Below are 27,364 nucleotides of genomic sequence, written 5' to 3'. Positions count from 1 at the left end.
TTAAGACTTTGGATTGGATTCCATCCACACCAGGGGGTTTTGAGCCTTTTAGTATGTCAATGTTCTGTCTAATTATTTTGCATGTTATGAGTATATCCTTAAATTTATTTACGCTATAAATGTCTACAAAATCACTGTATTGTCCTACTAAATATATCTACAAAATCACTGTACTGTCACACTACAAATGCCTACAAAATCACTGTATTGTCACAACAAATGTCTACCATATCACTGTATTGCCACACTATATATATAAATATATATCTACAAAACCACTATATTGTCATACTAAATATATCTACAAAATCACTATATTGTCACACTACAGATACCTACAAAATCGCAGTATTGCCACACTACATATATATACAAAATCACTATACTGTATTGTCACACTACAGAAGTCTACAAAATCCTGAACATTTCCTTCTTTTCAGCACCATAATGTTTTTCCTACATTGACTTGCAATGTTCTTCTCTTGCACACATCAAACTCATTCTGCAAACTCATCAAATTCATTTGTAATTCCTCATCACTCTCAGGACAGAATACCACATCATCAATCAATAAATCAGAGATTTTCACACACCCAATCGACTTGAGAATAGTCCTGGACGGACCAAAACAACGTCGTCCCTTCCCTTTCTAGTGTGTGGTTTGGTCACCACATTATCAACATACAAATACAAACATCCCCCTTACAGTCGACATCAACACTAGGTGCACATCACAGATAAGAGGCAAGTCAGTTTGACCAGTTACGTTTATGGTGAAAGAAAGATGAAGGAAGACATACTTCAGATGATTGAAGAGATACTTAAGATGAAGGAATAGATACTGGAAAAGGGAGTAAGCTTGAATGCTTGGGAATGGTGTTAGATAAAACAGGAAGCAAGGAAGGTGGAACAAAAGAGCAAGGACTAGCAGAGAAGTGGTAGATGTGGACACTATAAAGAAAGGAAAACAGTACAGGGGTTAAATACAAGGAGAAGTATGAACAGTGTGGACAAGGATAGTATGGACAGATACAGTAATGAGGGGAGTATATGAGAGATGAAATATGAGGAAATGAGATGAGGATTTGTGGATTGGGTGAAGTGCTATACATGGACACATTATGGACACGTTAGGATAATGGCAGAGCATCAGAGAAAACGAAGAGTGTACAAGAAGAACATATACGGCCAGGAGAACAAGTGGTAGAGCAGACAACATCTCACTTGGACCAGGGGCAACATTATATTGGAGTTACTGTTGCCTGGGGAGTGGCCAGAGCTTGACAGATAGTCTGGGTGTAGTAAGTGAACACGATAGATAGTCTCGGGAAGTGGTCAGAGAGCTTGACAGATAGTCTGGGGGAGTGGTGAGTAAACTTGACAGATAGTCTGGGGGGGTCAGAAAACTTGACGGATAGTCTGGGGGGGTCAGTAAACTTGACGGATAGTCTGGGGGGGTCAGTAAACTTGACGGATAGTCTGGGGGGGTCAGTAAACTTGACGGATAGTCTGGGGGGGTCAGTAAACTTGACAGATAGTCTGGGGAGGTCAGTAAACTTGATAGATAGTCTGGGGGTCAGTAAACTTGACAGATAGTCTGGGGGTCAGTAAACTTGACAGATAGTCTGGGGGGAGGTCAGTAAACTTGACAGATAGTCTGGGGGGAGGTCAGTAAACTTGACAGATAGTCTGGGGGTCAGTAAACTTGACAGATAGTCTGGGGGGGTCAATAAACTTGACAGATAGTCTGGGGGTCAGTAAACTTGACAGATAGTCTAGGGGTCAGTAAACTTGACAGATAGTCTGGGGGGTTAGTAAACGTGACAGATAGTCTGGGGGGGGGGTCAATAAACTTGACAGATAGTCTGGGGGTCAGTAAACTTGACAGATAGTCTGGTGGGGTCAATAAGCTTGACAGATAGTCTGGGGGTCAGTAAACTTGACAGATAGTCTGGGGGTCAGTAAACTTGACAGATAGTCTGGGGGTCAGTAAACTTGACAGATAGTCTGGGGGTCAGTAAACTTGACAGATAGTCTGAGGGTCAGTAAACTTGACAGATAGTCTGGTGGGTCAATAAGCTTGACAGATAGTCTGGGGGTCAGTAAACTTGACAGATAGTCTGGGGGTCAGTAAACTTGACAGATAGTCTGGGGGGGGGGGGTCAATAAACTTGACAGATAGTCTGGGGGTCAGTAAACTTGACAGATAGTCTGGGGGTCAGTAAACTTGACAGATAGTCTGGGGGTCAATAAACTTGACAGATAGTCTGGGGGGTCAGTAAACTTGACAGATAGTCTGGGGGTCAGTAAACTTGACAGATAGTCTGGGGGTCAGTAAACTTGACAGATAGTCTGGGGGGGTCAATAAACTTGACAGATAGTCTGGGGGTCAGTAAACTTGACAGATAGTCTGGGGGTCAGTAAACTTGACAGATAGTCTGGGGGTCAGTAAACTTGACAGATAGTCTGGGGGTCAGTAAACTTGACAGATAGTCTGGGGGTCAGTAAACTTGACAGATAGTCTGGGGGTCAGTAAACTTGACAGATAGTCTGGGGGTCAGTAAACTTGACAGATAGTCTGGGGAAGTGGTCAGAGAGCTTGACAAATAGTCTGGGGTACTGGTCAATAAACTTGACAGATAGTCTGGGGGAGTGATCAGTAAACCTGACATCATGAAACATGATGTCAGATAGTCTGGGAGTGGGGAGGGGGGGGTCTGGGAGTGGGGGGTCTGTAAATTTGTCAGATAGTCTGGGGGGGGGTGGTCAGTAAACTTGACAGATAGTCTGGGGGGTCAGTAAACTTGACAGATAGTCTGGGGAAGTGGTCAATAAACTTGACAGATAGTCTAGGGGGTGGGGGGGGATGGGCAGTAAACTTGACAAATAGTCTGGGGAAGTGGTCAGTAAACTTGACAGATAGTCTGGGCGAGTGGTCAGAGAGCTTGACAGATAGTCTTGGGGGGGGGGGCATTAAATAAACTTGACAGATAGCCTGGGGGGGTGGTCAGTAAACTTGACATATTAATAGTCTGGGGAAGTGGTCAGTAAACTTGATAGATAGACTGGGGGTGGGCAGTAAACTTGACAAATACTATGGTGGAGTGGTCAGAGAGCTTGACAGATGGACTGGGAGAATGGTCTGAGAGCATGACAGATAGTATGGGGGAGTTGTCAGAAAGCTAGAAAGATAGTCTGGGGGAGTGTTCAAAGAGCTGTAAAGATAGTATGGGGGAGCATTGAGAGAGCTGGAAAGATAGTATGGGGGAGCATTGAGAGAGCTGGAAAGATAGTATGAGGGAGCATTGAGAGAGCTGGAAAGATAGTATGAGGGAACATTGAGAGAGCTGGAAAGATAGTATGGGGGAGCATTGAGAGAGCTGGAAAGATAGTATGGGGAGTGTTCAAAGAGCTGGAAAGATAGTATGGGGGAGGATTGAAAGAGCTGGAAAGATAGTATGGGGGAGCATTGAGAGAGCTGGAAAGATAGTATGAGGGAACATTAAGAGAGCTGGAAAGATAGTATGGGGGAGCATTGAGAGAGCTGGAAAGATAGTATGGGGGAGCATTGAGAGAGCTGGAAAGATAGTATGGGGGAGAATTGAGAGAGCTGGAAAGATAGTATGGGGGAGCATTGAGAGAGCTGGAAAGATAGTATGGGGAAGTGTTTAGAGAGCTGGAAAAATAGTATGGGGGAGTGGCCAGAGAGTTTGAAAGGGGAAGGTATGGGTGGTGATGAAGCTTCAGGGAGATCCTCTTGTCCTGGCCACCCATTGATAGAAAAAATTTCAGAATGGAGAAAGCAAATGGTCATAGACAGATATACAATTATATTTAATGTTGGTTTAGACTAAAGCAGCATAATTTAACCTTTTCTTAAGCTGGCCTACTCTGTGAATCATATACAAATTATTGTTAAGATTGAATTGTACTCTAAAAATTTGTGTATATCTTTCATTTCTAATAAAGTACAGTACTAAACTTTCTAATAAAGTACTAATTTAGTACTCATTTAGTATGAAAGTATTAATACAGTATTCATTTCTAATAAGTACAGTACTGAACTTTCTAATAAAGCACTCATTTATTACTAATTTAGTACTAAAGTACTAATATAGTACTCATTTCTAATAAAGTACAGTACTAAACTTTGTCAACTTGCTATATGTTTTCCAGCAATTATTGATATTTATTTTTAGAAATCTAAGCATTCAAAATTTATTGATCAAAGCACTGCTAGAAGTATCATAATACATTATTGAATTTCTACTCTTTGCTCTGATCATTAGCACATGGAAATTATGTAATTTATAAACTACTACTGTAAAACGTAATTGAAGATCACATACTGGTAGATCAATAACTACTTTTAGTATAATATGACAAATTATAATATAAAAGAATTTGCAATTAACTTAAAAAGAAATCTCATAAATGACAATATCCAAAATGTTACCATAAATTTTAAATGTTTATGATGATAAACACAAATTAAAAATGAAAATATTCTGTGCAGTGAAAAAATTATCTCTGAATTTCACCATGGAATGAAAATTCCAGAGATATTGCCATATGATTGTCAGAGTTTACATTAGTATACTAGTTTATATTCATAACTGTGTTATCAAGTAGTTCACCTGTACACTACCCTTTCAACCTACCAGGGGAGAGAAGACATTACCTGTCAAGCACCAGATATGTGAAGACGTATGATGGAATCTCAATGAGCATCGTGGCGATGAAATTTACGAAAATATTGCCACCCAAATTCCCAGAGTTTGAAGATAGTCCATAGTAGACCAGGGTGCAGACCGCCCTGTCAAGGTGAGGAGGTTAGTCCTTCTGAGTACACAGATTCGCGCTCATGTACATAGGAAAGAAATGCGGCTCATTTTATGGAATTAACTAAAGAAACATAATCAAATAAATAAACGGGAACAAAATATATTCACTGCACACAGAAATCACAATAGCGTGATGCATCAAATGAACAAATCCACAAGGGCCGTGATGAGGGTTCGAACCTACATCCCAAGGTTCGGATAGATATATGGGATCCTCTCAGACGAAGGTTCGAATCCTCATAACGGCCCTGGTGGCTTTGTTCATATATTTACGGCACATGTAAATTACGTATTGTATGGGAAGGAGCAGAATGGTCTAGGCCTCAACACCTCCCACCTTCGATGTGCCAGGAGATAGGGTCTCGGAAAGAAAATGGATAGACTGATTGACATTTGGATGGAGAGATGGATACTTGGATGAATAGCTAGATGGAGAGATGGACAGACAGATAGAGGGATAGATGGAATGATAGCTGGATAGAGATTGACAGAAAGATTGATGGATAAATAGATGGATAATTAAATGTTTAGAGGGACAGATTAATGGACATATGGAAGGATAGATGGGTAGATGGATAGATAGGTAGATGTATGGATAGATAGATCAATGGATAGCTAGACAGATGAATAGAAGGCTGGATGGATGGATAGAGATGTGTATAGATAAATGGATGGATATATGGAGAGATAAGGTAGACAGATGAATAGATGGATGGATAAATAGATGGATGGATAAATAGATGGATAGAAATTGATGGATAGATAATAAATATAGATGGATATAAATTGATGGATAGATGGGTGGATGGATGGAGAAACTGATGGATAGATGGGTGGATGGATGGATATGGATGGATGGATGGATTACAGTCTCCGTGGTGTAGTGGTAAGACACTCGCCTGGCGTTCCGCGAGCGCTATGTCATGGGTTCGTATCCTGGCCGGGGAGGATTTACTGGGCGCAATTCCTTAACTGTAGCCTCTGTTTAACGCAACAGTAAAATGTGTACTTGGATGAAAAAACGATTCTTCGCGGCAGGGGATCGTATTCCAGGGACCGTAGGATTAAGGACTTGCCCGAAACACTACGCGTACTAGTGGCTGTACAAGAATGTAACAATTCTTGTATATATCTCCAAAAAAAAAATATATATATATATATAGGTGCATGGATAAACTAATAGATGGATGGAAGGGTGAATAGATTGATCAATGGATGGATAGATAGATGGTCAAATAGATGAATAGATAGATGAATAGATGGGTTAATAGATGGATGAATAGATAGATGGATAGATAAATGTATGAGTAGATATAGATAGATAGATAGGAGATAGATAGGTATAGATATATAGATGCTTGTATAGGTAGATGGATATATGGATTAATGGATTAATGGATTAATGGGTATATAGATGCACAAATGTATAAATGGATGTATAAATGCATATATAGCTGGAGGGATATAGATATAGAGGGACAGATAGATGGATGGATGGATAGTTTGATAGATATATGATAGATAAAAATATGGATAGATGGATAGAAAAATAGATGAATAGATAGATTGATGGATGGATAGATAGGGAAATTGATGGATGGATGGATGGGTAAATTGATGGATGGATAGATAGGGAAATTCATGGGGAAATAGATGGATGGGCAGATGTGGAAATTGATGGATGAATGGATGGATACATGAATGGATAGATATGTAGACGGATGTTTAAATGGATGGACAGATAGATGAATAGATTGATGGATAGATTGAACAGTGATATGTATAGAATGATGGATATCTAGATAGATGGATGGATGGATAGTTAGTTGGATGGTGAGAGGGAGAAAGAGCTGGATAGATTAATAGATCAATGGATGGGTGGATAGATCGCTTGATCGGTGGATGGATGGATAGATCGATAGATTGATCGACGAATGGATGGATAGATCAATAGACTGATGGATGGATACAAGATTGGATAGATATAGATACATGATAGATGGATAAATGGATGGATTGGCAGAGACATATATGGCTTGAGCGATAGATGGATGGATGAATAGTTGGCTGGATAGATATACAGATGCATGGAGAGATGGATAGATAAATGTTAGATAGATAGATGGACAGATGGATAGATAGATGAATAGATGAATAGATAGATCGATCAATCAATGCTATATAGATGGATAGATGGATAGATAGAAGAATAGACGAGTAGATGGATGGATAGAAGAGATAGACTGATAGATGGATGGATAAAAAAGATATACTGATAATTATATGGATTACCAGATGAATGGATGGGTAGATAGATGAATAGATATATAGATAAATATACTATACAGACTGAGAGAGGAATGAATGGAGGGATGAATGGATAGATGGATGGTTGGACAGATTAATATAGATGGATAGATAAATGAACAGATAAGTGGATAAATGGACAGATAGATGTATAGATGGATAGACAGAGGGATATTATATATATATATATATATATATATATATATATATATATATATATATATATATATATATATATATATATATATATATATATATATATATATGTCGTACCTAGTAGCCAGAACGCACTTCTCAGCCTACTATGCAAGGCTTAATTTGCCTAATAAGCCAAGTTTTCATGAATTAATTGTTTTTCGACTACCTAACCTACCTAACCTAACCTAACCTAACTTTTTCGGCTACCTAACCGAACCTAACCTACAGAGATAGGTTAGGTTAGGTTAGGTAGCGTTGGTTAGGTTCGGTCATATATCTACGTTAATTTTAACTCCAATAAAAAAAAATTGACCTCATACATAATGAAATGGGTAGCTTTATCATTTCATAAGAAAAAAATTTGAGAAAATATAATAATTTAGGAAAACTTGGCTTATTAGGCAAATCGGGCCTTGCATAGTAGGCCCAGAAGTGCATTCTGGCTACTAGGTACGACATATATATATATATATATATATATATATATATGAACAAGCCTGAATGGTCCCCAGGACTATATGCAACTGACTATATATAGTCAGTCAGACTATAAACAGGACTATATGTTTGTTATATATATATATATATATATATATATATATATATATATATGTCGTACCTAATAGCCAGAACGCACTTCTCAGCCTACTATTCAAGGCCCGATTTGCCTAATAAGCCAAGTTTTCATGAATTAATGTTTTTTCGTGTACCTAACCTACCTAACCTAACCTAACCTAGCTTTTTTTGGCTACCTAACCTAACCTTACCTATAAATATAGATTAGGTTAGGTTAGGTAGGGTTGGTTAGGTTCGGTCATATATCTACGTTAATTTTAACTCCAATAAAAAAAAATTGACCTCATACTTAGAGAAAAGGGTTGCTTTATCATTTCATAAGAAAAAAATTATAGTAAATATATTAATTCAGGAAAACTTGGCTTATTAGGCAAATCGGGCCTTGAATAGTAGGCTGAGAAGTGAGTTCTGGCTACTAGGTACGACATATATATATATATGTCGTACCTAGTAGCCAGAACTCACTTTTTGGCCTACTATTCAGGGCCCGATTTGCCTAATAAGCCAAGTTTTCATGAATTAATTGTTTTTCGACTACCTAACCTACCTAACCTAACCTAACCTAACTTTTTCGGCTACCTAACCAAACCTAACCTATAAAGATAGGTTAGGTTAGGTTAGGTAGGGTTGGTTAGGTTCGGTCATATATCTACGTTAATTTTAACTCCAATAAAAAAAAATTGACCTCATACATAATGAAATGGGTAGCTTTATCATTTCATAAGAAAAAAATTAGAAAAAATATATTAATTCAGGAAAACTTGGCTTATTAGGCAAATCGGGCCTTGAATAGTAGGCCAAAAAGTGAGTTCTGGCTACTAGGTACGACATATATATATATGTCGTACCTAATAGCCAGAACGCACTTCTCAGCCTACTATTCAAGGCCCGATTTGCCTAATAAGCCAAGTTTTCATGAATTAATGTTTTTTCGTCTACCTAACCTACCTAACCTAACCTAACCTAGCTTTTTTTGGCTACCTAACCTAACCTTACCTATAAATATAGGTTAGGTTAGGTTAGGTAGGGTTGGTTAGGTTCGGTCATATATCTACGTTAATTTTAACTCCAATAAAAAAAAATTGACCTCATACATAGAGAAAAGGGTTGCTTTATCATTTCATAAGAAAAAAATTATAGTAAATATATTAATTCAGGAAAACTTGGCTTATTAGGCAAATCGGGCCTTGAATAGTAGGCTGAGAAGTGAGTTCTGGCTACTAGGTACGACATATATATATATATATATATATATAATTATATATATATATTATATATATATTATATATATATATATTATATATATATATATATATATATATATATATATATATATATATATATATATATATATATGGATGGATATATATATAAAGATGGATGGATATATAGATAGATGGATATATGGATGAATAGGTAATTAGATGGATGGATAGATGGATAAATGGGGAGGGGGTCCAATTGATAGATAGATGGAATGATAGATGTGTAGCTGAATGGATAAATGGAAGGATGGATAGATAGATGTATGGACAGATGCATGGAAAGATGGATGGAAAGATGGATGGATAGATTGATGGATAGATGGATAGTTGGATATCCAATATAAATATATGGGTAGCTGGATGGATAGATATATGAATAGATAAATGGATAGATATATAGAAGATAGATGAATGTTTCAATGGATGGAAAGATGGAGAAATAGATGGATAGATAGCTAGATGGACAGCTGGATGGATCGGTGAATAGATAGATGGGTGGATACGTGAATAGATAGATGGGTGGAGAGAAAGATAGACAGACAGACAAATGCACACAACACAGGAAGCCCCCAGAGCCCATATTCTGGAGTTATATTGAGATTATATATTATTTTAATAATAATGATAATACAGTATATATACTGATATATACTGAATAATTTATATATATATATATATATATATATATATATATATATATATATATATATATATATATATATATATATATATAAGTACTGAGGGATTAATTAGGGGTTTACAATACCATTCATAAATGGTTAAATAATACTGTATGTACATGGAAACGATTTCTGCATATTGTGATGCCTCATGAGAATGTATATTCCTGTAACTTCCAACATATCATATAATACTCACCAACAGAAAAACATATTGATGGATCGTTTCCTCATATTAGGAGTCTTCAGAAGGTCAAGAACTGTTCTCTTCACCTTAGTGTTCAGCTGAGCATCCTTCACTAGCTCAACTTTGCTATCACCCAGAGTCCTATCAACTGTTGGAATCTGTCAGGAAATATAACAATGATTTATGATTAATATAAATGATGTTAAATATTTAGTGCCAATTTCATGTAAAATTTGCTAACTAACGAAATTGTTTGATATATCAATAAAGCAAGACAAAATTATAGTCTCAATAATTGCTCTCCCCTAAGGTGAAAGTCATAATCCAATAAAAGAGTCATTTAAGGCAGATTACCTCCATATTTTGATCTTGCAAGAGATGTTTAGGAACCTCAACACCATTGAACTTTGCAGCTCTCTCGATGATCTTGACAGCATCGTCCTTGCGGCCCTGAGCAACCAGCCAGCGCACACTTTCGGGCATCAACCTGCCACAATACAGCTATGTTAGAACAAAGTAATGTAAAAGAATTTTCTATCATTTAGTCACATAAGATTGTCTTTTCCTTTAGTCAAGTACGTAACATATTCTTCTTCAGTGAGGTAAGAATAGTTATCCTTCAGCTAATTAAAAAAATCTTACTCTTCAGTTAGCTAAGAATATCTTATCCTTTATTCAAGTAAGGATATATTATCCTTTAGCTAAGTAAGAATATTATTCTTCAGTCGAGTAAAAATATCTTAGTCTTCAGTCAAGTGAGAATACTGTATCTTATTCTTCAGCCAAGTGAGAATACTGTATCTTATTCTTCAGTCAAGTGAGAATATCTCATCCTTCAGTCAAGTAAGAATGTCTTATCCTTTAGTGAAGTATGAACATTACATTTACAATGTAATAAATAACAGCAAATGTACCAGGATCTGAGAGAACTACTTCCAGACTAGAAAGGGAGACATAAGGCTGCAAGATCTCACTTCTATATTAGAGTCTTCAATTGAATTAATCTATATATTTTTAAATGGAAGTATGATTAAGAATGCAAGATTCCCCATTAAATGATTTCTCACCAAATTAAGAATACTGTACACTCATTCTAATGATTCTTTAATGAATATCTGCTGAGTGTTTCCCAAGTCAACACATCTGTATTTTGCATCAAGATGAGGAAACACTGGTATTCATGCTTCTATATGCATGTCACACCTGAATATTTATTATGTGTTCATAAGTACGCATATATAGATAAAGAAACAGTACAAACCACATGTAAGAGATGAGCAGAAAAGCTGGAGCAGTAACGGCGACCTGAAGCCAGCGCCAGTCCCTGATGAAGATGGCCAGCACCCCGGTCATGGCTTCCCCCAGAGCAAACGGTATCTCAATGATGATGCCACAGAACGTCCGGTACCTGGCCCCGACGAACTCAACAGCTGACATATTGGGAAACACTAATTAAACCAAGAATATTGTAAGAATTTCTGTCATTTGAACTACTATGGAAACACTTTACAATTATTTATTTTAGGCAATGTACATTATTGTATTATTATTATTATTTTTTTTTTGCAGGAATATTCCTGCATAGGCCCTAAGCCTCTGGCTGGCTCACTAAGTGTTACTTGTTTCTGTTTTACTTAGGCGGTGTATGAGTATTTATGACTCGTATAGTCGCTTCAGTAAGATTTTGCTCCATGTGTTTAACAACTTCTGCTCTGTTGAATCTAAATTTAAATCTTATTGGGTTTGTAACTGGGCACTGTGTTAGATAATGTTCCAGAGGTCTGTCGGGCATTTCTCCACAGTGCCGACATTTCCCCTCATCTGCATGGTACCTCATCTGGAACTGATGAGGTACTCATCTCATCTGGAACCTGTTAGCCTATTTCCCATGCACATGGGTATCCAAGATTGATGCAATGTAAATGTACTTCTGTTGTTCTACTGCTTCCTTTCATCAAAATAAATGGTTCGTAGTGGGTCGAATTCTTGTACCAACCCTCAGATCCTGATGTTGCAACTGCTGTGTTGTGGTCACTGTACATCTCTTGCATTGCTCTATTACTTAAATAATCTGTGATAGACTCTGTGGTATGTAAATGTCTACATTTCTTTTCTTAGTTGCAAGTTTTGCAGCATCATCTGCAATGTCATTTCCTATTATTCCCACATGACTTGGCACCCAGTTGATAAGCACCCAATGGCCTTGACATTTGAGAGCAACGATAAAGCAACATCAGTTTACACTCAACATATAGTGCTATAGCTAGTACAATGTGCTATAGGAAGTACAGGGTACTATAGGAATTATAGGGTGCTATAGTTTGTACAATGTGCTATAGAAATTACAGGGTGTTATAGTTAATATAGGATGTTATAGTTAATACAGGATGCCATAGTTAGTACAGTGTGCTATAGAAAGTACATGTGCAATAGTTAATACAGGGTGCTATAGTTATTACAGGGTGCTATAGTTAGTACAGGGTACTATAGTTAGTACAGGGTGCTATAGTTAGTACAGGGTGCTATAGTTAGTACAGGGTGCTATAGTGAGTACAGAATGCTATAGTTAATATTGGGTGCTATAGGTAATACAGTGTGCTATAGTTAGTACAGTGTGCTATAATTTGTATAGGGTGCTATAGTTAGTACAGGGTGCTATATTGTAGTTAGTACATGGAGTTCCATTAAGTACAGGGTGCTATAGTTAGTACAGTGTGCCGTAGTACAAGTGCTATAGCTAATACAGGGTGTTGTAGTTAGTACAGGGTGATATAATTAGCATATTGTGTCATAGTTGGTACGTGGTGTTATAGTTAATACAGGGCGTTATAATTAATACAGGGCATTATAGTTAATACAGGGTGCTATAGTTAGTACATGATGCTACATTTTGTACAGGGTGCTATAGTTAGTACATGGTGTTATAGTTAGTACAGGATGTTATAGTTAATACAGGATGATATAGCTAGTACAGGGTGTTATAGTTAATAAAGGGTGCTATAGTTAGTACAGAGTGCTACAGCTAGTACAGGGGTCCTAAAGTTAGTACTGTGTGCTATAGGAAGTACAGGGTGAAATAGTTAGTACAGGGTGTTATAGTTAGTACAGGGTGCAGTATTATAAAGAACAATTCAAACTCAGGATATTGTGTCTAGTCGCTGAAGGGCTAGTGCTGTAGCTTGAACACTGTTATACTGTGTGTGTGTATATTGTCCTGCTGGTATTGAGTCTGTTGTCTGTGGCAAGTTGTGTCTTACTAACCACTAATTCACCTGTCTTATTGATAATATAATGAGCCGTAAAACTTAACACTAAATGATACAGGATGTGTTACTGAGAAATGATCATTGTTATTCATAAATATAATTTTTTTGTGATTGATAATTATTGTTATGCAAAAATGTATTAATATTATTAACAATTAGCAATTATTATTGAGAATTAATAAGTGGTACTTTATTGATAGCTTAATTTATGTATACATGATATGGAATATGCAGGACATTATTTATGTTATAAATTGTCACTAAGGGAGAAAAGATAATAGTAGTGGTTACTCATGGAGATATGAAGGGTAGGATAATGAGGAGAGTACTGACCCAACACAAAGGTGACCTGGAAGAGACCCACTCCTCCAGCACCCGTGAAGAGCCGCATCAAGAGGAACATGATGTAGTTGGGCGACACAGCGCTCAGTATCCCTCCACCTCCAAGGAGCAGCACAGAGATCAATATGCCAATTTTTCTGCCAAAGCGATCAGCTACATCGCCTATGGTGATGGCGCCGACCAGCATGCCCACCATGTACATTGAGCCAGCAAGTGGACCCAGCCAAGCTTTGTCACACGTCAGCTCAAACTGCAAGTGAGTACAAAATACTTAATAACAAAGTTCACCATAAGTTAAGTTTGCCACAATAACAAGCATCACCAAAAGTTGACATTATCACAATAACAAAGTTCTCCATATCCTGAGGTTATCTTGAGATGATTTCGGGGCTTAGTGTCCCCACGGCCCGTTCCTTGACCGGGCCTCCACCCCCAGAAGAATTGTATAGTTTATTGTAAAAACAAAATAGTCAATGTGGCCTTCCAAATATGCACAAAATTTAGACACAAAGATTTAAAGCTCCAAAAGTTATGGGTTTATGAATAATTGATGGGGAGGAAACCTTAGGACTAAAAACTTTGTATATACAGGTAATATGTACAAATTGTGAGAATCAGACAGAAACTGAATTTTTAAATCTGTCTCAAAGTTTAAAATACTGTTCATACAAAAATATGAAGTTAAAGTTCTCAACATATATTCATTCATTCACATAATATATATATATATATATATATATATATATATATATATATATATATATATATATGTCGTACCTAGTAGCCAGAACTCACTTTTTGGCCTACTATTCAAGGCCCGATTTGCCTAATAAGCCAAGTTTTCCTGAATTAATATATTTTTTCAAATTTTTTTCTTATGAAATGATAAAGCTACCCATTTCATTATGTATGAGGTCAATTTTTTTTTATTGGAGTTAAAATTAACGTAGATATATGACCGAACCTAACCAACCCTACCTAACCTAACCTAACCTATCTTTATTGGTTAGGTTTGGTTAGGTAGCCGAAAAAGTTAGGTTAGGTTAGGTTAGGTAGGTTAGGTAGTCGAAAAACAATTAATTCATGAAAACTTGGCTTATTAGACAAATCGGGCCTTGCATAGTAGGCTGAGAAGTGCGTTCTGGCTACTAGGTACGATATATATATATATATATATATATATATATATATATATATATATTAGTATACAGTATTTTGGTAGCAGTCTTTCCTGTAGACATATATTATTAAATATGACCGAAAAAGTAAGATTAATAATTCTAACAGGAATTTTCTCAATCTTTCGTACATTTCTTTTCACTGTTGGAGGTAAATCAAAAATCAATTCTCCAAAATTCATTTTTATTTCTAGTCTGACGCGACACGAGCGCGTTTCGTAAAACTTATAACATTTTCAAAGACTTTAGTTTACAAATACACAACTGAATAGAACTTACGCATCTCCGATTTTATATCTACATTTGAGTGAGGTGGAAGGGGTGATGTGGCATTAATCAACACAAGACAGAACAAGAGGTGGCATTAATAGGGTATTAATTTCATCAACACAAGACAGAACAAGGGGTGGCATTAATAGGGTATTAATTTCATCAACACAAGACAGAACACGAAACAATGGGTATTGAATAGAAGTGTTTGTAGAAAGCCTATTGGTCCATATTTCTTGATGCTTCTATATTGGAGCGGAGTCTTGAGGTGGGTAGAATATAGTTGTGCAATAATTGGCTGTTGATTGCTGGTGTTGACTTCTTGATGTGTAGTGCCTCGCAAACGTCAAGGCGCCTGCTATCGCTTTATCTATCGATGATTTCTGTGTTGTTTACTACGATTTCTCTGGCGATGGTTTGGTTGTGGGAAGAGATTTTATGTTCCTTAATGGAGCCCTGTTGCTTATGCATCGTTAAACGCCTAGAAAGAGATGTTGTTGTCTTGCCTATATACTGGGTTTTTTTGGAGCTTACAGTCCCCAAGAGGGCATTTGAAGGCATAGACGACGTTAGTCTCTTTTAAAGCGTTCTGTTTTGTGTCTGGAGAGTTTCTCATGAGTAGGCTGGCCATTTTTCTGGTTTTATAGTAAATCGTCAGTTGTATCCTCTGATTTTTGTCTGTAGGGATAACGTTTCTATTAACAATATCTTTCAGGACCCTTTCCTCCGTTTTATGAGCTGTGGAAAAGAAGTTCCTGTAAAATAGTCTAATAGGGGGTATAGGTGTTGTTAGGTGTCTCTTCAGAGGTTGCATGGCTTTTCACTTTCCTTCTTATGATGTCTTCGACGAAACCATTGGAGAAGCCGTTGTTGACTAGGACCTGCCTTACCCTACAGAGTTCTTCGTCGACTTGCTTCCATTCTGAGCTGTGGCTGAGAGCACGGTCGACATATGCGTTAACAACACTCCTCTTGTACCTGTCTGGGCAGTCGCTGTTGGCATTTAGGCACATTCCTATGTTCGTTTCCTTAGTGTAGACTGCAGTGTGGAAACCTCCGCTCTTTTCCATGACTGTTACATCTAGAAAGGGCAGCTTCCCATCCTTTTCCATCTCGTAAGTGAAACGCAGCACGGAACTCTGCTCAAATGCCTCCTTCAGCTCCTGCAGATGTCTGACATCAGGTACCTGTGTAAAAATGTCATCAACATACCTGCAGTATATGGCCGGTTTCAAGTTCATGTCGACTAAGACTTTTTGCTCGATGGTACCCATGTAGAAGTTTGCAAACAGGACACCTAGGGGAGAACCCATGGCGACCCCATCTACTTGCTTATACATGTGCCCATCCGGGCTCAAGAAGGGTGCCTCTTCAGTACAAGCTTGGAGTAGTTTCCTCAAAATATTTTCTGGTATGTCAAGAGGAGTACAGGCTGGATCACGATACACTCTGTCGGCTATCATTCCGATTGTCTCGTCCACAGGTACGTTGGTAAACAGCGATTCTACGTCCAACGAGGCTCTTATCCCTGTGGCCCGTGTGCCCCGCAGTAAGTCAACAAATTCCTTTGGAGACTTCAGGCTGAAGGCGCAAGGAACATAAGGAGTCAGCAGGCCGTTGAGTCGCTTCGCCAGTCTGTACGTGGGTGTGGGTATCTGGCTAATGATTGGCCGAAGTGGGTTTCCAGGCTTGTGTGTCTTGACATTTCCATACGCATATCCAGGTTTATATTCCCCAATGATCTTTGGCAGGTGGAGTCCGGATTTCTTGGCGTTCACAGTTTCGATCAGTTTGTTGACCTTTGTTTTTAATTCGGCTGTAGTGTCCTTCGTTACCCTTTGGAACTTAGTTTGGTCAGAGAGTATGATGTTCATTTTCGCCAGATATTCGTCTTTTTTAAGAATGACATATATTGGCGACTTGTCACCTCTCCTGACAACTATCTCCTTGTTCTCACGAAGGCTTTTAGCTGCCGCTTTAAGCTCGGGGGACAGTATGGTGCTTCTGTAATTGCCTCGATTCTTTCCTCCTTCTGCAATAAGTTCTGCTTGTAAGGTATCTTTGGTAGTGACCTTCTTTTGTGTCTCGAGGTCGAATATGTCGTCCAACAGAATTTCCAACTCTACTTTCCGGGCCATCTCACTCGGTCTGGACATAACATGACAGTTTATGCCCAGATTTAGGAGAGTGACTTGGTCCTCAGTGAGGTTAATTCCTGCAAGGTTCAGGAAGCCATCTCTTGGTCGTGGAATTGCCATAGGTCCTCCATATAATGTTGTTAGTTTCTTGATAATTATCAAGACTTTAGTTTACACACACACAACTATAACCTGCAAACACTAAACAGAGTTTTACTATACTAATATTTAAACAGCTTTTTTCTTATATACTAGCATTTGGGTGAGGTGATATGTTACAATAGTTTTGGATGAGGTGAACAAACTTTCAACACAAGACAGAACACGGTTCAATGGGTATAGATGAAAGGGAAGAATGGAAGTAACTGCAAAGGGCCTATTGGCCCATATTTCCTCTTGATGCTTCTATATTGGTACGGAGTCTTGAAGTGGGTAGAATATAGTTGTGCATTAATTGGCTGTTGATTGCTGTTGTTGACTTCTTGATGTGTAGTGCCTCGCAGATGTCAAGCCGCCTACTATCGCTGTATCTATCGATGATTTCTGTGTTATTTGTTAAGACTTCTCTGGTGATTGGTTGTGGGAAGAGATTATATGTTCCTTAATGCAGCCCTGTTGCTTATGCATTGTTAATCGCCTGGAAAGAGATGTTGTCGTCTTGCTTATATACTGAGTTCTTTGGGGCTTACAGTCCCCAAGTGGGCATTTAAAGGCACAGACGACGTTGGTCTCTTTTAAAGCGTTCTGCTTTGTGTCTGGAGAGTTTTTCATGAGTAGGTTGGCCGTTTTTTTGTTTTATTGTAAATCGTCAATTGTATCTTCTGATTTTTGTCTGTAAGGATAACGTTCCTATTAACAATATCTTTCAGGACCCTTTCCTCCGTTTTATGAGCTGTGTCCACAGCTCATAAAATGGAGGAAAGGGTTCTGAATTCCTGTGGTGCTTAGTTCACTCAGAATGTGAGTGAACAGTCTCCGTGGTGTAGTGTTAAAGACACTCGCCTGGCGTTCCGCGAGGCTATGTCATGGGTTCGTATCCTGGCCGGGGAGGATTTACTGGGCGCAAATCCTTAACTGTAGCCTCTGTTTAAAGCAACAGTAAAATGTGTACTTGGATGAAAAAACGATTCTTAACGGCGGGGATCGTATTCCAGGGACCTGCCCGAAACGCTACGCGTACTACTGGCTGTACAAGAATGTAACAACTCTTGTATATATCTAAAAAAAAAAAAAATGTGTAACCCTGCCCCTGTGTGGGGCAGTATTGTTGTAATACTGTAAGCAGTACAGTAAGACATCCTGTAAGCAGTTAACTTACAGGATGAGTAAACATGCCATTCGGGGAAAAATGCAATTATTTTTATAATTCCAGTAATATTCATAGAGAAATAATGTATGAAATGACCATAGTGAGATATTGTGTTGAATGAAAGGTATATCATAATTGTGAATATATTATAATTATAAAAATAATTAATAATGCAAGGTATGAGAGAGAGAGAGCATGGCATAGGCACAGACCTCACTGACGGTGGTAGAGGTGAAGAGCGAGGTGTCATAAACCCACTCCGAGCAAGGCACCGTCGAGTTGCTAAATGCGTCTTCTGCACAGTGGTCGGTGGTGTCGTTGAGGAGTGACCTGACGTGGCACTGGTCGCCCTCGGGAATGGCCCACTCAACATAGGACTCGTTGAAGCCCGTGGTGTTCCCATCACAGGTCGGTACCGCGCATCTGAGGAGAAATTAGGTGTTAGGTTTGTGTCAACAGATGGAGGAATATTGTGTAATTTACTGTAATATTATGTAATTATTAATTTAGTATTTCAGTGCCAGTTTACATTCCTCATAAGTGTCCACAACGCCAGTGTGCACAACACAAGTGTCACCAACACAAGTGTCACCAACACAAGTGTCACCAACACAAGTGTCACCAACACAAGTGTCCCCAACACAAGTGTCCCCAACACAAGTGTCACCAACACAAGTGTCCCCAACACAAGTGTCCCCAACACAAGTGTCACCAACACAAGTGTCACCAACACAAGTGTCCCCAACACAAGTGTCCCCAACACAAGTGTCACCAACACAAGTGCCACCAACACAAGTGTCACCAACACAAGTGTCACCAACACAAGTGCCATCAACACAAGTGTCCCCAACACAAGTGTCCCCAACACAAGTGTCACCAACACAAGTGTCCCCAACACAAGTGTCCCCAACACAAGTGTCCCCAACACAAGTGTCCCCAACACAAGTGTCACCAACACAAGTGTCCCCAACACAAGTGTCCCCAACACAAGTGTCACCAACACAAGTGTCACCAACACAAGTGTCCCCAACACAAGTGTCCCCAACACAAGTGTCACCAACACAAGTGCCACCAACACAAGTGTCACCAACACAAGTGTCACCAACACAAGTGCCATCAACACAAGTGTCCCCAACACAAGTGTCACCAACACAAGTGTCACCAACACAAGTGTCACCAACACAAGTGTCCCCAACACAAGTGTCCCCAACACAAGTGTCACGAACACAAGTGTCACCAACACAAGTGTCACCAACACAAGTGCCATCAACACAAGTGCCACCAACACAAGTGTCACCAACACAAGTGTCCCCAACACAAGTGTCACCAACACAAGTGTCACCAACACAAGTGTCATCAACACAAGTGTCACCAACACAAGTGTCCCCAACACAAGTGTCACCAACACAAGTGTCCCTAACACAAGTGTCCCCAACACAAGTGTCACCAACACAAGTGTCACCAACACAAGTGTCCCCAACACAAGTGTCCCCAACACAAGTGTCACCAACACAAGTGCCACCAACACAAGTGTCACCAACACAAGTGTCACCAACACAAGTGCCATCAACACAAGTGCCACCAACACAAATGTCCCCAACACAAGTGTCACCAACACAAGTGTCACCAACACAAGTGCCATCAACACAAGTGCCACCAACACAAGTGTCACCAACACAAGTGTCCACAACGCAAGTGTCCACAACGCAAGTGTCCACAACGCAAGTGTCCCCAACACTAGTGTCACCAACACAAGTGTCACCAACACAAGTGTCACCAACACAAGTGTCACCAACACAAGTGTCACCAACACAAGTGTCATCAACACAAGTGTCATCAACACAAGTGTCATCAACACGACACTTGTTGTTGATTTCAACATTTCCAACAATAGCGCCTGCTACTTGGAAATTTTTGTTCCCAGTAGCTAAATCTACAACAACATCAACAACCTAAAATAATAAAATAAACTCTACGTTATTTCGTCCTCTGATTAAATCTATAAGACATATTATTAAATATTATTTGTTAAACTGAACTTTATGAGTACTTCTCCTCAGTTTTAATAATTCTTACACATAACATAATGAAACTCACTTCAGTCACCTCATTGCTCCAGTTGATTTTCTCATTGATATATATATACATATATATATATATATATATATATATATATATATATATATATATATATATATATATATATATATATATATATATATATATATATATATTTCTCATTGATATACTGTAGAGGGATTAGTGTCACGTTAGCTTTCAAGCGACAATTATGGTGTAGTAGAGATAGGCTTGTTAAGTTATTTCCAATGATACCTTACAAGCACATGAGGGAATACCAGTCCTAGTAGCACAGGAACTCTTGTCTTGTTCCTAGATACTAACAGGAACTCCATATATTGCAGGCGGATTTTGTTTTTGTACTCCATAGTCATTATAATTTATCAATAATCCTTACATTTAATGAACCCATATAATTATCTTGATATATTGCATTGTTCGTTGGTTAGATTTATGAGTGATTGCACGCAAATGACGCAATGTAAGATATTTATGCCAGTTTAGTAATGAGTCTCACACACACATACATATATATATATATATATATATATATATATATATATATATATATATATATATATATATATATATATATATATATATATATATATATATATATATATTATAATAAAATAAATATGTAATCAGATAATCTGATATATAAATCAGATATGTAACTGTATAACCTTGCATAATAAAGTGTACACCATAAAAAAGGGGGGGGGGGTGGTAGAGGCGAACACTCTTACGTATTCAGAGTTAAATGGCAAGTTTTTCCCTGAATGCTCTGTGTTCCCTTCTCTGAGGCTGTGGGTCCCTATAATTGCACCAGAGGTGGTACCCCCCTATATATAATATATATATATATATATATATATATATATATATATATATATATATATATATATATATATATAAACCACTACACCAAACTCAGACCCTTAAAAGGGATGGAAATTTCGGGGTATTTTACCCCCCCCCCCCCCAAATATCCCTACCATCCAAGGGCACCTGAGCTAGTGAGAGGTCACTCACGTTTTTCATCAAGTCCCTGTTAATATGGGAGACGGCCTTTTAAGGGTCTGAGTTTGGTGTAGTGAGTCAAACGCGTACCAGCTAAGCCGGTTGCTCTGAAGCATCTGTGCTGGCTAGGGTTTGAGTCTCCTGGTGGGTAAAATTAAAAAAAAAAAAATCAAATGTTTATTCAGGTAAAGTACATACATACAAGAGGTGATACACTATTTCGCAAAGAGTTTCGGGCAGGAAAAACACTAAAGACTAAAACTTAATACTAATTGAGATTAAAGTATAAAATGTGTTGGGAAAATATAAAAATAAAAAAGGGGGAACATGGCAGAAAAACAGCAAAAAATACAATTTGGTCGACAAACAGCATTGTTTAAAAATAGCAGACATGGGTTGACATTATAGGGATAAGGTAGGTTACAGGGAGTTAATTAGGTAGTGCTTAGTTTTTATCATAAACTGGTTGAGAGAGATAGTCTTTAACATGATTGGGAAGGTCATTCCACATTCTGGGTCCCTTGATTTGTAGAGCATTTCTAGTTTGATTAAGTCATACTCTTGGAATATCAAAAAGGTATTTGTTTCTGGTGTGGTGCTCATTGGTTCTGTTACAACCTTCAATGAATCTTTTAAGGTCACACACTTATATAACAATATATATATATATATATATATATATATATATATATATATATATATATATATATATATATATATATATATATATATATATATATATATATATATACACACACATACATACATACATACATACCTTAGCTGTACCACGGCACACGTTGCTGTGACTCAGCAATGCGTGCGCATAACTATCTACGGGCTTACCATAGCCCGTGTTACTTGGAATCTTTTGTTCCAAGTAACGAATCTTTAAGAACAACAACAATGCGTGCGCGCGTTGCTGAGCCGCAGCAAGAGGCTTTTTGAGTTATTTCTAAAAAAAAAAAAAAAAAAAAAAAAAACGTTTTTCACACTTCCAATGAGTGTGAAAAACGAACTGTATAGATTACCAGAACTACCAGAAGTCAAGCTGGAAGAGGCTGTGGAAAATTAATATTAAAACAGATCTCATAAATCAGTCATTATTGTGAAACATAATTTTGTGGTTTTGGTCAGTTCAGCATGGTATTAGTAAATTCAGTAAATATTGTTAAATTTACTTAAGCTATTATTGCTCCTTCCTAGTGTCCTTCGGGAAGACTTTGGTCTTAATAAGGTTCTGACACGCTCGCTAGCTAGATTGACATCCTGACAATATAATTTATGAGAGTAAGATGAGGCCTTAATGGAAGACTGAGATTGCAAGAAGGAAGTGAAGGGAACTATCAGGAGAAAGCGCCAAGCCATTACAACTATATAGCACTGGGAAGAGGTCAAGATAAGGATTTAGGATGGGACGGGGGAAGGAATGGTGCCCAACCACTTGGATGTTCATATATTGAACGCCGACTTGCATCAAGCAACAGGGAGCAGCAGAGATCAGGTCACAGCCAACAACAGTGTGCGGGGGGAACAACAGTCTGTTGGCTTAAGATTCTCCACGGAACCTCGCACATTTCCTGTGCCAGGGAAGTACGACGGGCTCACCATATTCCGTGCTGCCTGAAACTTTTTGTTCCGAGTAACTGAATCTAAAACAACAACCAGAATATTAGGCAACGGGTGGGTGCAAAGGGACCGGACGTCTCTTCCCAGAACTCGTGGGCGGGTGGTCAAGGAGTGCATGATCTCACTATCTTGCAGTTTTTTCCTAGAGGTACATTCCTACACATATTCTTGCACTGTGTTCACCGAGAAAATGGCAGATGTGTGTGTGCACTAACACAGTAATGGCTATATACACAATCACAGTGGTAGGTGGCTGTGTACACCGACATAGTGGGGTCTGGTAGCTGAGTGGATAGCGCGGACTCGTAATCCTGTGGCCCGGGTTCGATTCCCGGACTAGGCACAGACAAATGGGCAGAGTTTCTTACACCAACACAGTAGTGGCTGTGTACACTGACACAGTAGTGGCTGTGCACATCGACACAGTAGTGGCTGTGTACACCGACACAGTAGTGGCTGTGTACACCGACACAGTAGTGGCTGTGCACACCGACACAATGGTTGATGTGTACACCAACACAATGGTGGGTGTGTACTTAAAAGGAAATGATAGCCTAGTGAAAAAAATTCTGACTAGAAATGCGGTTGGATGTTGCCATATTGTCGAGGACTTTCATCGACGAGTGTTGCCATATAAAACCAGTCGAGATATTTTTAGGCCTTAAGCTTTGAACTCTTAATTCCAGTAAATGGATCATGTTCTTTACATGATGTTTTGTTTCACTCCTTCATCCTCTATATGTTTTCCTGGGGCTAGACTGAACACTGAACACAAATAAGTAATTAGCAGACTGGAACAAGTGTACCACTGGACATAACGAGAAATTTATCTACCTTAAGTGGAGCTTTGGTCAAATTGGCGATCTTAGGCTATTTCAACTTGTATGTCGGGCAAGCCGGCAGCGATCTGCGGATACACCCATGGAAGACCCGGGCTTACTCGCGGCGGGGGCAAAGCCGGTTTTGAGGGACTCTTCCTTGTGAGTGATTGAGGTTTGTTCCCTTAAGTGAACAGTGGCACTGTGAGAGGAGGGAGTAATACCCCGAGTAGCGAGAGTGAGCTGCCATACTGTACATCAACACAGTGTGCATTAATACAGTAGTGGCTGTTACATGAACACATTAGTGGCGGTGTACACCAACACAGTGGTGGATGTGTACACCAACACAATGGTGCATGTGTACACCAACACAATGGTGGATGTGTACACCAACACAATGGTTGCTGTGTACACCAACACAATGGTGGATGCGTACACCAATACAATGGTGGATGTGTACACAAACAGAAATTTGGGTGGTTTGACCCAAATTGTAGTAGGAATAAATTAGAAAGTCAACCTTTATGTACCACAGAATAAACTTGACCTTGACACACTACCTGAATTCATTAATGAAGAACCTACCCTGCTGGGAGGTGACCTTTATGCCAGGCACCCACACTTTGATGCCAACTGTCATCAGCCCAATGTCAATGGACGGAAACTGTCACTCAATGTTAGAGGAAGTGAACATTCTCTGGGTCCTGGGTGATGAACAGTCAACTCGCCTCAGAGGAGGAAGATTAGGCTATGCTCTCCTGCTGAATGCACAGGACACGGATGCCAATACACACATTGTACACACTTTATGTAGTGACCATTGGGCACTGATTACCACCGTCGACATGGGCAAGAGAAGGAAAGAGACAAAAAATAAAATAAACAGGCTATCACTCGGAGCAGATATGAGATCGCACTTCATAAACAAGATGAGTGACTGGTTCACGGAATACGAGATCCCAGAAAACATTGATAAATTTTTTGATGACCTTAGTAACCAAATTGAGAGTTGCATCAGAGTTCCACGCCGTACGACTGGGCGAAGTAACTCTCAGAAGAATATAAAATGGCATGAGAACGATTACATACAGATGATCAATGCAAATGTAAGAGACATGAGTAAAGAGTTCCGGAGACATCCCACTGACAGCAGTCAAGAGCTGTTTAAAACTGTGTCAAGTAGCCAGGGAAGAGAACATTAAAGAGCGGGAAAGACTTGACTTTACTAGCTCCAATGGAAGAGAAACATTTGCAAGACAAGTGTGGGGCAAAAATTTAGATAGCTCATGGGAGCAGTAGCCCGGCCTGCGGCTCACAAAGACCTCTAGGGTATAAGGCTGAGGAACTAAAACACAAGTGGAATGATGCAGCATCCTCCTCTTTCCTTTCTGCAGAAATAAGCAGGGAAGGAAGGAAGGAATTATCAGGGGAAAGCACCAAGCCATGACTGCATAGCATTTGGAAGGGGTCAGGATAAGGATTTGGGATGGGACGGGGAAGGGAGGGGGAAGGAATGGTGCCCAACCATTTCGACAGTCGGGGATTGAACGCCGACCTGCATGAAACGAGACCGTAAAGCAGGGAACAGCTCCTGCGACAAAATGACAGAAGAATTAAGATAACAAGAGCACAGACTAGTGATGACGAGTATGGGCAACCAATCACAGCCCAGGAAGTAAGGGGGATATGACAAAAGGTAAACGCACCTTTACCTGCACCTGGTGAAGATAGAATCACCTACAGCATACTCGGTGCACTGTGTGAAGTGTCTGGGAATTCACTACTCCACCTGTTTAATAAATCATTCCTAAGTGGAGAGTTGCCTGCACAATGGAAACTCGCAATAATTATTCCCATACCGAAGCCCTGGCAATTACAGACCTATCAGTCTCGTGGCATGCCCATGCAAGATGCTTGAAAGGATCATCCTAAACCAACTGTTGCACGAAACAGTCAGGCTGGGGGAGGGGATCAATGGATTTGTTAAAGGACGGAGCATAGCAAATTGTATAGTTAATTACTTGGTTAATGACACAGTTAAGTATTCAGTATTTGTTGACATCAAAGGAGCCTTCGATAAAGTGCAGGGGATTGCGATCCTGGAAGAGCTTGCATGCATGGTGTAAAAGGGAGACATAAAATGGATTGAAGACTACCTCACAGGGAGGGAAGCCAATGTCTGCTTCAACGGAGCAGTCTCAAGAACAATGAATATGGAACTCTGGACCCCCAAAAGAGGAGTCTGAAGCCCCACATTATTCAGCATACTTGTGAACGACATTGCAAATACTGAATTTCCGGAAGCAACACGACAAGTGGGGTATGCAGATGACGTTCTAATACAAACCCCAATCTTGGGAAAATTTAACAGTCCATTGAACTCCTGGGAAGGAAATGTGTTGAGCTGGGTTTCACTCTCTCCACAAACAAGACAAAAGCATACTCTCATCACAAGCGGGGAGAAAGTGAAGAACTACTAATTAATGGTATAACACTTGAATGTGTTAACCACTATCGGTACCTTAGCGTCACTGTCAGTTCTAAAAAGGGGAAGAAAGAGGAGCTCAACCAACTCATAGGAACATGCAAAAGTCTACTCAGGGCGCTGAAAGCTCTGACCTGGAATGGGCATGGAGTCTCTATTGCCATCCTTAAAATGATGTACACAGCCAATGTGCGCTCCGTCATTGATTATACCGCACCAGTTTTGTGCACCTACTCCCAAAGCTACATAGTCGTAATGGCTTGGCACTTTCTCCTGATAAGACCATCCCAAAGCGATATAAAAAGGCATGAAAACATTCAACATGAAGCCATGACAATCATTCTTGGAATCCTAAGAACTATCAAAATATCTAATCAACTAGAGGATTTGTCCCTCCCCAGTGTTAAAAGCAGAATTAAGGGACTGAATGCTAAGCTTGCAATTAAAATAGCCAGAGATCCCTATTACAGTGATATTACCAAGAAAAAACTGAGTTCTGTACTATTTATAGGGGGGAAACAGTAGAAGCAAAAAATGGCATCACATCAGTCTGCTACCTCTGCTACAGTCTGCTGTACCACAGAACTTCACCTGCTCGAGCAAGCCCGTGAGCTCATGCCTGTAGAGAGGTTACCTCCCTGGAAGGATGACCCATGCAGGATTATCATCAATGAGATGACAACGAAAAAGTCCAACATAATACCACAAGACATGAGGCACAAGTATCTCGAGCCAATTTATAAAGAAGCCGGAGATGAATTAGATCC

The 27,364-nt window shown here is 39.2% G+C and overlaps 1 protein-coding gene across 3 annotated transcripts in view; it reads right to left on the bottom strand.

Moving 5' to 3' along the window:
- LOC123775371 (organic cation transporter protein-like) overlaps positions 1–27,364 on the bottom strand; it is a 149,791-nt gene that overhangs the window by 16,001 nt on the left and 106,426 nt on the right. For all 3 annotated transcript variants that reach the window (XM_069321956.1, XM_069321957.1, XM_069321958.1), the window contains 6 exons: positions 18,773–18,983; positions 13,657–13,915; positions 11,319–11,487; positions 10,412–10,544; positions 10,070–10,215; positions 4,682–4,816 (listed from right to left, as the gene is read on the bottom strand). In XM_069321956.1, coding sequence (XP_069178057.1) covers positions 4,682–4,816; positions 10,070–10,215; positions 10,412–10,544; positions 11,319–11,487; positions 13,657–13,915; positions 18,773–18,983 — 1,053 coding nt within the window. The remainder of the gene's footprint in view (positions 1–4,681; positions 4,817–10,069; positions 10,216–10,411; positions 10,545–11,318; positions 11,488–13,656; positions 13,916–18,772; positions 18,984–27,364) is intronic.

Source organism: Procambarus clarkii, chromosome 10 (assembly GCF_040958095.1).
Source record: "Procambarus clarkii isolate CNS0578487 chromosome 10, FALCON_Pclarkii_2.0, whole genome shotgun sequence".
NCBI lineage: Eukaryota > Metazoa > Arthropoda > Malacostraca > Decapoda > Cambaridae > Procambarus > Procambarus clarkii.
This window is presented reverse-complemented; position numbering and strand designations above follow the sequence as displayed.